Genomic DNA, 10527 nt, shown 5'->3' on the forward strand with positions numbered 1-10527 from the left:
AAAAAAAAAAAAAAAAAAAAAATCAATCTTTTCTAGTTAAAGTATTAATTAAATTATTTGTTTTGATACAAGAGCCCCAATCCCTTCAAGGGATCCAGATCCTCTACAGTGAGTCAAGCCTAGACCGACACTCATCCCAAAGCCCTCCTAACCAACGGATGCTCGTCAGGTGAAGGATCTGAGTCCCCCTTAAGAAGGCGAAGGGGAAGACTCACATTAATTAGATTTTTTTATTTTATTATTATTATTATTTTTTTTGGTAATGAAAAAAGGATGCTCCATGGTAGTGATCATAGCCCTCAGGACAAACTCCCGTACGATAAACGGCACTTCTACAAGACCAATGGGTGATAGTGAAACATGCCAAGACTCAAATCCACAATCAGCCGACTCGAATAATAATAAATTGAAGACATTTTCAATATTAGGCTACCAACCACATTGGTCATAAAATCCCACTTTAATAATGGGACTTGCTTCTAATTCGAGATAGTGTCTCACGTAAAAGGATAGACCTTTTATTTAGACCCAACTGTGTATATGTAGGCTTTATAACTTTATTATGCCAAATGGTGGCATTGATAGGCGTGGGTTATAGTCCCAAAAAAAAAAAAGTGCAACAAAACAAACATGAGACTATTTAGGGTCCGCGTCGCGACCCTGAGATACTTAACATGGGGGACAAGGCAGTTTTCATGGGCTCGATTCAAAGAACCAATGCTCAGTCTGATTCATAGTGAAGAAATTATGACTTTATGAAAAATGACTTTGCCCCGGAGAATAGCATATGTTAGTAGTATCTCTCCTCTACCTTATGAATTGATATATGATCTGTCTCTTTATTATGGGAGGAGAGAGAGAGATTCAAGGAGCTCCAAGCATATGCTATACTCCCGACAGAAAATTCAATCCCATCTTTACTAAGTCCAAAGATGGTGCCTACATAATTATAACAGTTAACAGTAGTAGTCCTGATGATGATATATATAGCTCTATTTGTAATGGGTTCACCTCCAATTTGCTTTCTTTCTAGGTATTACATATCTATCAATGCTGGGTATCTTATATTGACACAATTACTTATATTAGGGAAAAGGATATACTTATCATACATGTATATTATAATTTACGGAGAAAGAACTCTGGTCTTCTGTGTTTCCCATGCCTGCAAATGGATGTGGGCTGCAAATAGATGCCCTGCCTCCACTTCCGCATGTGTATGTGCACGGGTAACCTGAATGGAAAAGTTCTCTTTATATTATAATGAAGTTAAAACACTGAATTTGAATCAAATATGTCTTCATAGTTGCTTTTTTTTCAATCAGATTCAGTAGAGAATGTTAATAAACAAAATGAACTTAAGACAAAGAGGAAAAGGGTTTCCCATGGTACCAACGTGGGGTGAATTTGCAGGCTCCACTAATGATGGTGCGGAGAATAGTATCATCCACATAGAGAAAATATTAAACAACCCCATGTGGGGGAAACTTTTCTCCCAAACAAAAAATAAAATAGAAACTTTTCAATTAATTACAACACTAATTGTGACATTATGTAGCTACCCCCTAAATTATTCTAAATATAATAATCAAAATTCAATTAGATCCCTTAGATTTCTTTTTTTTTAAACTAGATGGAACCTTAATATTCTTTCATGAGTAAAAGGCAATCCATGCCTTAGATACAAGTTCTGAATTGATTGGTTAACTAGATGATTCTTGAAGATAATATGCCTTTGATTTAGTTAGTCCATAGTAAGTTAACTTTATCAGATTCTTATGAAGATTAAATTGACACTAATTGCAATATGCAGGGAGAATGTTTGTATCATGGTTTGGACCAATCCCTAGAGTTTATATTACTGATCCAGTTCTAATAAGGGATATTTTGTCAAACAAGTTTGGACATTTCCAGAAGCCTAAGACCAACCCATATGCCAAGTTGCTCTCAAATGGGGTTGCAACCCGTGAAGGGGAGGACTGGGCCAAACACAGGAGGATCATTAACCCAGCCTTCCATTTGGAGAAGTTGAAGGTTTTCTTTTCTATTATTATTATTGGTATTTTATATTTCAATGTTATTGGACTGGACTGATCAAGTTTCACTTCTTTGGTGTTTGTTTATAGCATATGCTTCCTGCATTTTATGCAAGTTGCTGTGAATTGGTTAACAAATGGGAGAAATTGGTTGCATCAAAAGGATTGTGTGAATTAGATGTGTGGACAGAGATGAAATTGTTTACTGGAGATGTCATTTCTCGAGCAGCATTCGGGAGCAATATTGAAGAAGGGATGAAGATATTTCAACTCCAAACTGAACAGGCTTCTCTTATGACTCTAGCTTCTAGGTCCCTTTACATCCCAGGTTCCAGGTACAATAAAGTATAAACACTCCATTGACTCAACCTAAATTTTATTTGATAGGTACTCCTAATAGTTTTCATGTTTTTATATTTAATGCTTAGTAAAGTATGATGCTTCACTATTTGTCACTTGTTAGTACATGGATTAATCTATGCATTTGTGAATCAGACAAGCATCTCATTATGGTACGATTTCAGTTTAAAATGAGTAGAAGTAGCTAAAAATTACAAAAAATCGATGGCATTTTGTATTTTATATTCATCTCCATTTGATAGTATTTTGGTAATTTTACTAAAACATTGAATCAAAGTTTGAGCATATTTCCTTGCTTATTTTGGATTAAAATTTTCTTGTAGAGATGTATGTGGGGTCCTCTATCATATGGACTAATCTATGTAGTGAAAAATAATGAAGCATTATACTTCACTATGCGTTAGGAAAGAAAAATTTTCTTTTTTCAAATATGAATTCACTTCATGTAAATAATTTTCTTTTTCTTTTTTTAGTATGGATACAAAATATCTAACAAATAGAATATTAATGAAGTTGATCATGATATTCATGTGCAGGTTCATACCCACACAAAGGAATAGAAGAATGAAGGAAATAGATGGAGAGGTGAGGGCACTGCTTCTGCGAATCATCAGCAAGAGAATGAAGGGTAGTGAATTATTGGAAGAGAGCAGCAAAGATGACTTACTGGGAATACTATTGGAATCCAATGCTAAAGAGATTAAAGAAAGTGGGAAATCTAAAAATGTAGGATTGACTATGGAAGAAGTGATGGGAGAGTGCAAGCTATTTTACTTTGCTGGACAAGAGACTACTGCAGTTTTGCTTACCTGGACAATGATTGTATTGAGTATGCATCCAGACTGGCAATCAAGGGCAAGGGAAGAGGTCTTGCAAATCTTTGGGGAAAATAAACCAACTTTCGATGGATTAAACCAGCTAAAAATTGTAAGAACTATTCTATTTTATTTTTTTAATTTTATAACCTTGCATTCTCTTAGTAATATATGGGAGATGATTTCCTAAAAGGCAGTGTGGCTCCTGCACCAGTGCAACAGTAGCACAGGGGGTAATAGGAGTGCACATAGAAGCATGAACAATAGCAAAATTTCTGCTTTTCATGAGGGCGGGGGCTGTCATTTTGCCCTCCGGTATCTGGGTGCAGGAAGCCATGCTGCCTTTGAGACTTCTTTTTCCATATATATAATATGTTTTATATTAGGTTTTTTTTTTTCGTAACTATGCCTAGTAAAGTATAATGCTACACTATTTTCCACATGGCAACACATGTTAGTCCATGTGGTAGAGGACCAGAAAAGCATCTCATTGGTACAAATTTAGCTTAAAATGAGTAGAGGAAGTCGGAAAAAAAAAATACAAAGATGCCATTTTGTATTTTATATTCATCTCCATAAGATGGTATTTTGGTAATATTACTAGAACTTTGAATCAAAGTTTGAGCAACTTTCCTTACTTACTTCGGACTAAAATTTGGCCATTGAGATGGATGTTTGATCCTCTATCATATGAACTAATCAATGTACTGACAAGTGGTAAATAATATAACATTATACTTTACTAGGCATAGTGACCGCCTAAAAGGACCTTTTATGTTAGTATTGCATAAATTTTATATAACAAATTAAGATATAAATTTAACTATCTATCTACAAGGTACTGAAAAAAAGAAAGAAAAAAAATCTCATTTCAGGTGGCTATGGTTCTGTATGAGGTACTTAGGTTATACCCAGCAGCCACAATGCTTAATAGGTTTACTTATAAAGAGATGAAGCTTGGAGACTTCACTTTGCCCAAGGGAGTGTGGCTCACATTGCCAGAAATTATAGTTCATCGCGATCGTGAACTTTGGGGTGAAGATGCTGAAGAGTTCAATCCAGATAGATTCTCAGAAGGAATTTTGAAGGCAAGCAAGAGTCAAGTAGTTTCATTCTTCCCATTTGGTTGGGGACCTCGGATATGTTTGGGGCAAAACTTTGCAATGTTAGAAGCAAAGATGGCAATCTCATTGATTCTACAGAATTTTTGGTTTGAGCTGTCTCCCTCATATGCACATGCTCCTCATATTATTGTCACTCTTCAGCCTCAATATGGAGCTCCCATCATCTTACATAAACTATGATGTATCACTATTTAAGTACTAAGTAAAATTTTCTTTGCTGTATGAATCAGTATTATGTACTAAGTGCTACTATTATTTTTGTATGAGTCAGTATTAAGTACTAAGTACTAATCTTTGTATGGTTTTCACCATGCCATTATCATAACTATAGATGTTTATTAAAGGAATCATCGCTAATGTGTTTTGAACTTTTTTTTTGGCTGGGGGTTATAGTAAATGCTCAACTACTTGGAACAGTGCTCCATCTTTTTCTCCATGATGTAAGCTGGGATTTTTAAAAAAGACCCAGATATATACGTTTATGTAATTGGTCTCAAATTATGTTGATTTGGGTTGTTGTTTGGTTGATGGCCATCCCGAAGGTGGAATAACGATGCAATAGTTTGTTTTAATTGTATCTTTTATTTTAATGATGCTCATTTGCTGACTTTTAACCCCCCCCTAAAAAAAAGTATTTCTTGATGTAAATGAAGAATTTTTATTTTTTTATACGATGGGTATCCAGGCCTTTAACCTGACTAGTCCTGCAGATCCATATTGACCTCACAAGCACAATATAACAACATGAAGAAATTATTCACAATAAGTTGTGTTTGGTCTGGCAGATCTATCCAGAACACTTAATTTATCTCATCATTCACTCCCAACAGCATCTAACTTCATATTTTGTTTACCAAAAATAATATGCTCAAGAAAATGATTTTCAATTGTAAAAAAGGGCACTTAAAAGTGTTTAGGGTTCTTTTAACTTTTGGAATCTGTTTAGCAATGTATGTGGCTTTCTTTCTAGTCATCAAGGTCTAATTATTCATAAGTAGTTGATATCTTGGATCAAATTTATGAGGCCTAGTATAAAGGCAAGCTTGTAGTTTCCTTCCTAGCCTATCAGGATAAGCTTGTCTATGTATGCATCCCTACTTATCTGCCATGTGGGGAGGGAGACTGAGAGATCCCAGTAGTCTTTACAGGGTTAGAATTTCCATTGTAAAGAAAAAATGGAACTTCTGATATACCACTGACACTTTGACTGTTAAGTGTTAAGAATGTAATTCTAGGCCAGTATCCGATAGATGAATCTTCTTGGCCTTGTTTTAGATTCACAGCATTTTGATTGTGAGTCTCTGCTGATGACAATGATGACAATGCCAAAGGTGAAGACCCATAACTGACGCTTGTGTTTATTATGACGCTTGTTTATTATGATTTATTGCTATATTTTTTCTTTTATTTTTAATAAAGTCTGATCCCTTGTTAGTTAAAACGCGGTTGCGTTTTTTTTCCATTTAAAACGCGTTTTGCCGTATGCTTCTATACAATGCGGAAAAAAATGGGAACGGCAGTATAAAACGTTTTAAACGCACGTTTAAAACGCGTATACATTTTGTAAGGGCAAAATAGGAATTTTGTCATACTATTTAAAAAAAAAAAACCCAAAACTAAAGAAAACGTCAAAACCCTTCAATTCATTTTCTTCCCCAAATCCCTAATTCTGAAATTCACATCCCGTAGTCCCGTGAGTCCGTGACTCCCGTCATCTCTCCCTTCTTCTCCGTTGGTCAAAACTAAAGAAAACTGGGTTTGTTTTCCTCTGAAGTCTGAACCCTTCTTCTCCGTTGGTCAATCGAAGAAAACTTAGAGAAAAGAAGAAGAGCAGGTTGTCGGAAGTCGTCGGAAGTCATCGGAAGTCGAGAAAAGAAGAAGAGCAGGTCGTCGGAAGTCATCGGAAGTCGGGCTCAGGCATCGACAGTAGCAATAGCAGGTATAGTAGCATCTCTTTTATATATTTTCCAGTTCTTCCTTTTTTCCCACTGCCCATCAAACTCCAACAAGGAACAGAATGGTTGCTTGTGCTGGGGAAGAGTCAAGACCATGAAAGACATGAAACCGATAAGATTAAAGGGGAAGGGGGGACATCTGTCCTCTGTGCTCTGCAAAAACACCGACAAGGTCATGGGTTCATCCTTTCCCACGCTCTGCAAACTGGTCCCGTGAGGCCATGATTCGGTACTCGTCCATGAGAATATTTCTGTTTGGACACATTATGACATGGGTTGGGCTTAGTTTAGAATTTTATTGCTTAGTTGTGGTTTTAGGAAATCCTAATTTGAAGGAAGAAAGCTATGACAACATTCTGGGGCACTTTTGGCAAGATGTACATGATTTTGTGTTTATAAAGATGCAACTCTATACATTATTCCTTGTTTGGATAGACAACCCAACTGCAAATCCAAGTTCCATTCTGTTGGAGGAGATGAGTCAAATCAATATGGTTATCATTTGAACTTGGAAGTGTAGGATTTAACTGTGGTAATGGTGGTAGATCTTTTCCCATGAAGTTCTCTGTGTGGGTTCATGGGTGATGCCAGGGAACAGAGTTGTATCTAAAAATTGAAGAGAAGGTGAAGCTTTGGGGATTGGGCAGAGAAGATGGAGCTTTGTGGATTGGGCATTGGGAATAGTTTGGACTTCTTTTTTGTCCTAGCTTTATGTCTACATTTTTAAGTGAAGGACCAATAGGCCAGGGATTTGAGGCCTAACTGATCCTGTCTTTCTTGTTTCAATACCAAAACTTTATGCAATATTGTGTGCAATGAAAAGAAAAAGGGGCTTACTAACAGAAATGTGGCAGCTCCGTTTCCAAAATCTTTTATACTTTCCTTGGGCAAGGGTGCATTCATCCCTGATGTATCAATATGCTGCTTAATAGCTATGTTTTATCAATATGCCGTGATTCGGTACTCGTCCATGAGTATGTTTTAAAAGTCAAAAGTAGTTTCCTTTAATTACGTTTTTTCTTCAGGCTCAATCAGTTGTAATTGTTTTGGATATGTTTGTTCCAAACTACTTAATACCTTGACTGTTGGAGACATGGAGATAGCCTATCCTTTCAAGGTGTGAGGATCCATGGATTCTCAATGGTCTGGGTTTGTGCCCTCTCCTTTATGCGTCAACATAATTTGAAAGTGAAAGACTTTCTTTTGACCTCACACTAAGGAGAAATTTGAAGCCATCATCAGTAGAAAAACATTTTTTTAATTATTTTTATTTGGTAGACTAACACCAAAATCTACTCACCATTTTTTTTTAGAAGGTATTGATGACCTAATGAGAATACTTTTATTGAAATGTTGGCATTTTACATCCCTTTTTCTTTTCATTTACTAATCTATGATTTAATTTTTTTGAAAGGAATTTACTCATCGTTCATTCGTAATACATTAATTATTCTATTTTTTGAGATTGGAAAGGATGTTTTATTATATTATGTAGGTATTTCAAAGTTGAGCTACCTGAGCTTAAGAAAAATGGTGAGACCTAAGGATAAATTTTGGGAACATGTAGAGCAACGTGGTTTGGGCCGTTTCACATGTAACTATTGTGGACTTAATTATTCTGGGAGTGTTTCACGAGTGAAGGCTCATTTAGCTTGTCAACCTGGACATGATGTTCAAATTTGCACCCAAGTTCCTGAGCACATTCAAGCTGATGCCCTGGCAGAATTTAATTTGAGTAGATCTGCTAAGAAAAGAAGGAGTGATTCTCTTGAAAGTGGAATGAGTTCCACAAGTAGCACACCTTCTATGTCTCATGTTAGGGGTGCACATCAACCCATAATGCTAGAGATGGCTGCTAAGCAAGACAAGAAATCATTGGACATGTTGGTAACTGATTTTTTTGTCAATAATAACATTTCCTTCAATGTTATTCAGAAAAATTCTTTTATTGAGATGCTAAGGGGTGCATGTGCGTATGGTACAAGTTATGTTGTACCTAGTTATAGCAATCTTCAGACCAGTTTGATTCCTGGGAAAAAAGCAGAAATCATGCAATATGTTAGCAATATAAAGACGACATGGGGTATCACATGTTGCACAATTATGTCTGATTCTTGGACTGACATAAAGAAGAGGTCATGGGTTAATGTGATTGCTTACTCTCCTGGGGGTGCTGTGTTTTTGAAATGTATTGAGTGCAGTATAAATATATTAACTTCAACATTTCTTTTCAATGAAATTTCTGATGTCATTGAAAAAGTTGGACCAAACAATGTTGTGCAATTTATTTTAGATAATGGTTATAAATTTTGTTCTTGTGGTGATATGTTGTCTGGAAAATGGCGTCATGTATATAGAACAAATTGTGCTGCTCATGGGATTAATTTGTTTTTGAAAGATATTCACAAAAAAGTTAAATGGGTGAGGGAAGTTATAGAAGATGGAAAACTTGTAGTGGATTATATTCACAGGCACACAGGTATTGTAGCATTGATGAGAAAATTCACCAACAATAGAGATATCAACCAGCCTTACAAGACAAGGTTTGGTACTTATTTTTTTATGCTGCAGTCTCTTATTGTTGTTGAGAATGAGTTGAGGCTTTTTGTTGCATCATTTGAGTGGAGAGCCTTTCAATTCAATAGAGCTGAAATGGCAGTGAGAAATGTTGGAATAATTCAATCAGATACATTTTGGGAGGGGGCAAAGGAAGTTGTTGCTTTCATGGAGCCACTTATTCGTATTCTTCGCCTTGTTGATTTAGATGGTTCTACTGCAGGTTACTTATATGAAGCAACAGAAAGGGCAAAAGAAACATTGAGAAAATTTGTGGAAAGGATGGAGGGAAGTATTTAGCCATAATGGATTTGTTTCAATTTAGGTTAGAGAAGAACATTATTCATCATGTTCATTTCTTTGGTGCACTTTTGAATCCTTCTATTATGTTTGGTGGTCGACTTGATATTGATGGAACTAAATTTATGAATGTACAAGAATTTATTATGGACATCATGGTTCCTTTAGAAGATCGTGAGCAATTCATGCAAGAAGTCATTGATTATCGCATGAAAAGTCCTTTGTTGTTCAATATGACAGGGCAGACAATGATAAAAACTAACCATCCAAGTAAGTGACTTAGTTTATTAGTTTATTATTGTATTTTTTTAATTAAATATAGCATTCTTATATTTGTTTACTTATGTTGATTTGTAGGGATTTGGTGGCAATTTGTTGGTAGTGCATTTCCTGTGCTTCAAAATATTGCTTGTAGAATCTTGAGTCAGCCTTGTAGTTCCTCTCCTTGTGAGCGTAATTGGAGTGCTTGGGATGCAGCACAAACAAAGAAAAGAAATAGATTAGCCCCAGAGATGCTAGAGGATTTGGTGTACATCAGGATGAACTCTATGATGAGGGAGAACTATGAAAGCCAACTACATAAAGATTCAAGGCCTATTGATTTAGACAATCTTGGTGACTTACCTATAGTAGACTTTGAGCTTGAAATGGAGAGGCTTGAGCAGACGTACGAGGAACCTGAACCATCTGACACTGGAGCTGATGGAGGATCTACTTCATATAGTTTAATGTCTCCTCATTGATCTTTTTTTTTAATTATTTTTTAATTATTTTTTAATTATTTTTTAATTATTTTTTTATTTTTATCGTTGATCTTTGGACCTGCTATAATGATACTGAGTTCTTTAGACATCTTGGATGATATGGATGGATGGATTTTTTTTTTTTTATATATTTTGGACATGTTTTTTTTTAATATGGTGTATTAAGTTTTAATTTGGAATCTACATTGGATGCTATATTTTGGATGATATATGCATGAATGTTTGATGTTGATGTAGTTTAGAACATTAGATGTAGGTATACAGGTAATAATCTCTCAAATCATGATGATATATTGCCCTTTTTTTTGTTTCGTTTTTTTGAAAACTACACGTTTAATACTCGTACCATTCATTTCCGTGCATTTGACGTTTCCTATTTTTTTGACCATTTTTTTTACTGTACCGTTCATCATTTTTATCTGTTTAAAACACGTACCGTATGTCTTTGTTTTTTTGCCGTTCCCATTTTAACTAACAGTGGTCTGATCTTCTAACAAAAAATATAAGTAATTTGCCCGAAGAGTAAAACTAAGGTCTGAGCTGGGCCTACGTTGGCCCTGTCTACTTAAAAGTCTGGGTAGGCCCAACCAGCTTACATCCCTAGTTATATTCAGTTC

General features: G+C 35.5%; 3 protein-coding genes across 3 annotated transcripts in view; all 3 read left to right on the forward strand.

Moving 5' to 3' along the window:
- Window positions 1–4682, forward strand: part of LOC122069597 (cytochrome P450 CYP72A219-like) — a 6589-nt gene extending 1907 nt beyond the window's left edge. Inside the window, exons 2-5 of the mRNA XM_042633653.1 lie at window positions 1814–2034; window positions 2127–2371; window positions 2933–3323; window positions 4087–4682. Coding sequence (XP_042489587.1) covers window positions 1814–2034; window positions 2127–2371; window positions 2933–3323; window positions 4087–4515 — 1286 coding nt within the window. The 3' untranslated portion in view covers window positions 4516–4682. The remainder of the gene's footprint in view (window positions 1–1813; window positions 2035–2126; window positions 2372–2932; window positions 3324–4086) is intronic.
- A 3138-nt stretch (window positions 4683–7820) lies between these two features.
- LOC122069594 lies at window positions 7821–9146 on the forward strand. The gene has a single exon (XM_042633645.1). The coding sequence runs from the start codon at window positions 7821–7823 to the stop codon at window positions 9144–9146; it is 1326 nt and encodes a 441-aa protein (XP_042489579.1).
- Window positions 8964–9894, forward strand: LOC122069584. Its single transcript, XM_042633634.1, has 2 exons — window positions 8964–9416; window positions 9504–9894. Exons 1-2 carry the CDS (start codon window positions 9152–9154, stop codon window positions 9887–9889), a joined length of 651 nt encoding a protein of 216 aa, XP_042489568.1. The 5' UTR covers window positions 8964–9151; the 3' UTR covers window positions 9890–9894.
- Window positions 9895–10527: the final 633 nt, after the last annotated feature.

Source organism: Macadamia integrifolia, unplaced genomic scaffold (genome assembly GCF_013358625.1).
Source record: "Macadamia integrifolia cultivar HAES 741 unplaced genomic scaffold, SCU_Mint_v3 scaffold662, whole genome shotgun sequence".
Taxonomy (NCBI): domain Eukaryota; kingdom Viridiplantae; phylum Streptophyta; class Magnoliopsida; order Proteales; family Proteaceae; genus Macadamia; species Macadamia integrifolia.